The 6,944-nt window shown below is 40.7% G+C and overlaps 1 protein-coding gene across 1 annotated transcript; it reads left to right on the top strand.

Moving 5' to 3' along the window:
- Positions 1–6,158: 6,158 nt before the first annotated feature.
- On the top strand, positions 6,159–6,803 carry LOC138896055 (uncharacterized). Its single transcript, XM_070180832.1, has 2 exons — positions 6,159–6,334; positions 6,563–6,803. The coding sequence occupies exons 1-2, from the start codon at positions 6,159–6,161 to the stop codon at positions 6,801–6,803; spliced, it is 417 nt and encodes a 138-aa protein (XP_070036933.1).
- The last annotated feature ends 141 nt before the right edge of the window (positions 6,804–6,944 follow it).

The raw sequence follows: 6,944 nt of genomic DNA, 5'->3' as shown, positions 1-6,944 counted from the left end.
GGGCCGTTGGCCAAAAACATTTTGTCTGGTTTATGTGCCCTAGGCAGCGCGACGCACTGGCTTGGGCGCTAGACTGTGCAGATTTTTCTTTTTGTTCTCTTTCTGCTTCAATTCATGCACTTTCGTCCCACATTGCTTCCGGGTGACTCCTACACATAAAATACTATGAATTAGAATAAATCATTACATTACACATCCAATCTCCACAAAATAGGAGTAAAATGGGAGGCGATATGCATATAAATATACATACTTTAAGCTAAATATCAACTGCCATGATCTCGCACTATAATCCAATTAAATATTTCATAAGCTCATGTAGCACTAACCATAAAATACCTCAAATCATCTGCTAAGCGCATATACATTCTAGTGACTGTCATGCGAAATTTCTCAAGTGATCCAAACTCAGATTGTAGCACATACACATCCCACTGGTAGAATGAACAAAAAACTCTTCACAAAACATCGTAAGGATCACACAACCTCAGAACATCACGCAGGAGATAACCCACATGCTTAGCCTCAAACTAGCATCACTCGATGACCCTATCATGGTCACAACCATTATGCCATCACTTAACCCTCTGAGTCTGAACTTGTCAACAAGACATAATAATCTACTTTATTCCACAAATGAACAACATGAAAGATCTCTCAAGACACTCATAACTCGAGACTGTACAACTCATCAAGGCGGAAGTCAAGCATCCATAGTCCTTTCGCATCCCAAGCAAAAATTCTTCTCATCACATCCAAAGCATCTAAGCATAGGACTACTCATCATATAGCTAACCAACCACTCACTGAACCATCAATCCCAGTCCTAGGGACACTACCAGACATATAAATCAAAAAGCACATACTCACACAACCAAAATCACCGAGCCCAAGCTGCGGTCTGAACCTGGCCTCAGATCCTCCAGATTGGCCTATTCCCACAACACCGAGAACACATCTCGCACCTCATCCGTGACATCACAAGCCGTTGATGCACAACTAGTACTGAGTGCTCAGCATAACGTACGAGTGGATGGAAGGGAATCAAAGAGACACGCTTCAAGCTGAATCAATGTCACACGATAAAGAAGGAAAGATAGAAGGTTTCCTAGATGCCCTATAGCCTCTCAAAGATAGGTATGGATGTCATCATACCAATCTGCAAGACTCTACTAGATATTTGCTCATGACTCATAGAACCTATAAACCTGGCTTTGATACCAACTTGTCAAGACCCAAAAATCCACTGAGCCATGATGGCACCTAACCCAACCCGCTAGGTAAGCCAAATAATAGCCAACACAACTCTAATGAATTAATAAGGAATCCATAAGTGAAATTATTATACAATAAATCAAGGATTGGTAGTACAAGTCATGAGCCACTAAGACCTAGATTTGCAATGTTGGTATGAAATTAAATACAACATTTGTTTGGAATATACATAATCAAATTTCAAATCTAACACTACTAGGAACAAGTAGTAGCTATATCCGAAAAGCAGGCACATCTTCAATGCCAGCTCCCGTCATCCATAGCAACTCAGCTTCAATATCTACATGCAAGGTATAGAAGTGTAGTATGAGTACAACCGATCTTATGTACTCAATAAGTAACAAACCTAATCTCAGGCTGAAAGCAGTGACAAGCTCGGAAGAAGGTCAATCTCCAACACCAATAATCAATGATGACACATGATATAATAATGACAGTAAAAAGGAAACAACTAGAGAGATATCATGTTCAGCTCGTTCACAAATGTGGAAAAATCAGACATGCTTCACAAGTGTAACAGTTATAGCCCAAATCTTTCTCCGAAATTTCTAAAGCATGAGTTTAATAAAGAACAATAATTTTCCAAACATTCAACAATAGATAAGGCATTTCATTTACCATCTAGCACGAGGAAAGTACATCTCTGTGCCTACATGTCACATATATATGTCATGTCAACAACGTCGTGTTACCAGTTAGCATGAGAAAAATACATCTCTATGCCTACATGTCAAATATACATGTCAATTCAATAACATCATAGTGAATCCATCAAGTATTCTCACACTCAGCACACTCACGGTGCCTGGCACACATGCCCCTCACAATCATCACACACACAATCACACTCAGTACTATACGAGTGCCTGGCACAAATTCCCCTCACCAAATCACTCTCTCTCTCTCTCTCTCTTTCTCTCTCTCTCTCTCTCACACACACACATACACACATATATATATATATATATATATATATATTATATATATCTTTGTGCTTGCGCTCACTGTGAATACCAGACCCCGAAGGGGCATATCCTTGCACAAGCGCTAATCAATAATCAATATCACATAGCCCAGCATGGGGCCTGGTGCACGCATCGCCCCTAAACAACACCATTATGCTCAATATGGGGCCTGACGTACGCGTTACCTCAATATATATAAAAGTCAGCCAAATACAGGGCCTCGATGCAAGCATCGCTTTACTATCAATCACCACAGCTCTATGGCCCACATCTCTCCCGATTAATTCTCCATATGCCAACATCTCACAGAAACATAATCCAATTATAAAACACGGAATATCATAATGTGCCACAGATTTAGCTCAAACTTGTGCCACGTACAAGGATACCACTAACATGTGAGACAACATATCAAAAGTGCACAAAGATAGAGATACAACAAGCAGATATAACTATCATGACTGAACAATATGACTACAGCTAAGGCAAATAGCTCAACATGGCAAAAATTACCCTATCATGTCTCAAAAGATTAAGCAGATAGCCTAGTCATGTTTTCTAGCATGAACAATAACTTATGTAGTAAAATAAATGGAGAAAACATGATATCAGAGAAGCATGATAGCAAAACAAGGCATATAATAGCCTAAGAACAACCCGAAACATGAACACCCCGGTGCAAGCACACACGCCCGTCACCTAGCATGTGTGTCATCCCCCAACACATCTCAAATACCATAGTTCTCAGGGACAATTACCCTCAAATCCAAGTTTAGATATGTCACCTCGAACAAGCCAAACCAATACTGGACAAGACAAAACAATACTCTAGAAACGCTATCCCGTGCGAATCGACCTCCGAACGGCTCAAAACTAGCCAAATGCAACTAAAAATATCAAATAATGTCGTAGGAAACAAACCCAAATGATAAAGGTCGAATCTTTAATCAAGTACTCAAAGTCAACCAAAATGTCAACCCAGGCTCATACCCCGGAACCTAGCAAAACTCACAAATTCCAACAACCCATTCGAATAACTAATTTCTTCTAATTCCAACTCTAAATCGATGTTCAAAACCCAAATATTCACTTTACAAAATATTTGACAAAAACTCCCAATTTCCCTTGTAGATTCCACAATCAAATGCAAAATCCAACGATGGAATCATGTAAAATAATCAAATCGGAGCAAAAAATATTTACCACATCCAAATTGGGAAAATCGCCCAAATTCGAGCTCTTAAACTCAAAACGTGGTAAATTGAACAAAACCCGCGATATAGAAATCAAGCTGCCAGCGAATCCACATTTGCGGTCAAACAGTAGCATTTATGGCACCGCTTCTGCATCCCCATCTCGCATCTGCGAGAATTCCTCAACAGGTCACTCACCGCATATGCGAATAGCCTCACATGCGGCTCCGCAGGTGTAGTTCCTCAAGTGCAGAAGCCCAAATCCTCAGCCTCGTCAAATTCCGCAGGTGCGACTTTGCACCTGCGGCCAATCTTCCGCATAAGTGAAACTCTCCTTAGCACCTCCTCTTCATAGAAGAGAGCCTTTCCTCGCATAAGAGGATCCACACCTGCGACCAAATCTGTGCAGGTGCGAAGAACCAGAACCAGAACTGCCGATCATGATCAAAATAATCCGAAACTCATCCAAAACACACCAGAGCCCCTCGGGACCCCGTTCGAACATACCAATAAGTCCAAAAACATAACACGAACCTAATCAAAGCCTCAAATCACACATAATAACATCAAAAACCTCGAATTACACCTCAATTCAAGCTTAAGGAACTATTTAAAATTTCCTAATTCTAAACTTACGCCGAACACGTCCAAATAACTCGGAATCACTTAAAATTTTGCACACGTGTTCCAAATAAGATAATGAACCTATTCCAACTACTGGAACAACAATCCAAATCCGATAATATTGAAGTCAACTCCTGGTTAAACCTATGAACTTTCAAACCTTCAAATTACCAACTTTTGCCAATTAGAGCCTAAAACCTTCTAGAACATACGCCCAAGTCCAAAATCACCATCCGAACCTAACGGTACCACAAAACTCTGATTTGAGATCAAATACACAAAAGTTAAACTCGGTGAACTGTTCCAACTTAAAGCTCCCTAGTTGAGAATCATTCTCCCTATTTAATCCTGAACCACTCGTAAACCAAAACTGACGATACACACAAGTCATAATACACCATATGAAATTACTCATAACCTCAAACTACCGAACTGAATACAAATGCTCAAAACGACCGGTCGAGTCGTTATAGAGAAGAAGTTGTATGCTAAGTTCTCCAAGTGTGAGTTTTGGTTGGATTCGGTGACAATCTTGGGCCACGTGCTGTCTATTAATAGAATCAAGGTGGATCCAAAGAAGATTGAGGTAGTTCAGGGTTGACCTTCTACAGCTACAGATCTCAAGAGCTTCTTGGGTTTGGCTGGCTACGATTGTCACTTATGGAAGAGTTCTCATCTATTGCAGCTCCATTGACCAAGTTAACTCAGAAAGGCACTGCATTCAGATGGTCTGACGAGTGTGAGGAGAGCTTTCAGAAGCTCAAGCCTGCTTTGACTACAACTCCAATTGTGGTATTGCTCTCAGGAATAGGGATGTATATTATTTATTATGATGCTTTGTGTGTTGGCCTTGGGTATGTGTTGGTGTAGGAGTAGGTGATTCCCTATGCAATGCGCCAGTTGAAGCCCGTGAGAAGAATTATCTAGTACATGCTTTAGAGTTTGCGGCGATTCTGCATGCGCTTAAAATTTGGAGGCACTACTTATATGGCATATCATATGAAGTTTACACTAATTATCGGAGTCTTTAGCATTTGTTTAAACACTATTTGAATTTGAAGCAGCGAAGATGGTTGGAGTTATTTAAGGATTATGATATCACTATCTTGTATCATCGGGGGGAAATAAATATGGTAGCAGATGCCTTGAGTAAGAAGGTAGAGAGCATGGGGAGTTTGGCATTTATTTCAGTCGGGGAGAAGCTTTTGGCTACATGTTCAGGCCTTGGCCAATAGATTTGTAATATTGGATATTTCTGAGCCCGATAGAGCTTTTGCTTGTGTTGTTGCACAGTCGTCCTTGTTTGAGCATATCAAGGTGCGTCAGTATGATGATCCACACTTGTTAGTACTTAAGGACATGGTGGAATGAGGTGGTGCTAAGAAGGTGTTTATGGGATGACGGTGTTATGTGACTCCATGGTCGTAATTTTTTTTCCTAATATTGATGGCTTGAGAGAGTTGACTCTTGAAGAGGCTCACAGTTCGCGGTATTCTATTCACCCATGTGTTACGAAGATGTATAATTACTTGAAGTAGCATTACTGGTGGCGAAGGCTGAAGAAGGACATTATTGGATATATTTCACGGTGTTTGAATTGTTAACAGGTCAAGTATGAGCATCAGAAACCATATGGTTTGCTTTAGAAGATTTATATACCGCAGTGGAAGTGGGAGCGCACTACTATGGACTTTGTGGTAGGTTTGCTATGGACTTTGAAGAAGTTTGATGCCATTTGGTTCATTGTTGATCAGGACCAACTTGGCGTATTTTATTTTGGTGATGACTTCATAGACTTCAGATAAGTTGTATCATATCTACATCAGAGAGATTGTTTACTTGTATGGCATGCCCGTCTCTATTATTTAAGACCGCGGCATGCAATTCACATCGCACTATTGGAGGGCCGTTTAGATTATATGGGCATACGAGTGGAGCTCATCACTGTATTTCACTCGCATATGGTTGTGCAGCCCGAGTGGACTATTCATATCCTTGAGGATATATTTAGAGCATGCTTTATTGATTTTGGAGGCCATTGGGATCAGTTCCTACCACTAACGGAGTTGCTTACAACATCAGCTACCAGTCCAGTATTCCAATGGCTCCATATGAGGCCTTATATGGTAGGCGATGTCGCTCTCTAGTTGGTTGTTATAAGCCTGGTGAGGCTAGCTTGTTGGGTACAAATTTGGTCTGTGATGCTTTTGAGAAGGTGAAGTTGGTCCAAGAGGAGTTATGCAGACAAGAAGGTTCGCGATATGGAATTCATGGAAGGTAAGAATGGTCTTCTTAGACTTTTGCCTATGAAGGGCGTGATGAGGTTTGGGAAGAAAGGAAAGTTGAGCCCAAGATTAATTGTTCCATCTGAGAGTGTTGGAGAGAGTTGGCAAGGTTGCTTATAGAATTACTTAGCCTCCTAGTCTTTCGGTAGTTCATCCGGTGTTTCATGTTTATATGCTTTGAAAATATCTTGAAGATAAGTTGCATATTATTGGACTTCAGCACAGTGCAGTTAGATGAGAACCTGGCTTTTAAAGAAGAGTCGGTGGCCATTTTGGATAGAAAGAATTGGAAGCTCAGGTCTAAGGAAATCGCACCAGTAAAGGTGCTTTGGAGAGGCCAACCGAGCGAGGAGGCTATATGGGAGACCGAGTCAGATATGCAGAGCAGATATCTGCATATTTTTAGCAGTTCATGTATATTTCTCAACACGTTCAAGGATGAACGTTTATATAAGAGGTGAAGAATGTAACGATCTGGTCAGTAGTTTTGAGTATTTGAACCCTGTGGCCCTATTTGATACTTCATGTATGTTTTGGTGATGTTTTATGACCTTCGGGGATGGGTGATTGGATTTTCATGGGGTTCGATAATGATTTAGACC

The sequence above is a fragment of the Nicotiana tomentosiformis genome, chromosome 7, assembly GCF_000390325.3.
Source record: "Nicotiana tomentosiformis chromosome 7, ASM39032v3, whole genome shotgun sequence".
Taxonomy (NCBI): domain Eukaryota; kingdom Viridiplantae; phylum Streptophyta; class Magnoliopsida; order Solanales; family Solanaceae; genus Nicotiana; species Nicotiana tomentosiformis.
This window is presented reverse-complemented; position numbering and strand designations above follow the sequence as displayed.

What these genes read in the sequence shown, in the direction of transcription:
- LOC138896055 (XM_070180832.1), top strand. Translation starts at nt 6,159, where the DNA reads ATGGCTCCATATGAGGCCTTATATGGTAGGCGATGTCGCTCTCTAGTT. An exon ending in CGATATGGAATTCATGGAAG is followed by an intron (nt 6,335 to 6,562) that starts GTAAGAATGGTC and finishes ATTGGACTTCAG; the next exon opens with CACAGTGCAGTTAGATGAGA.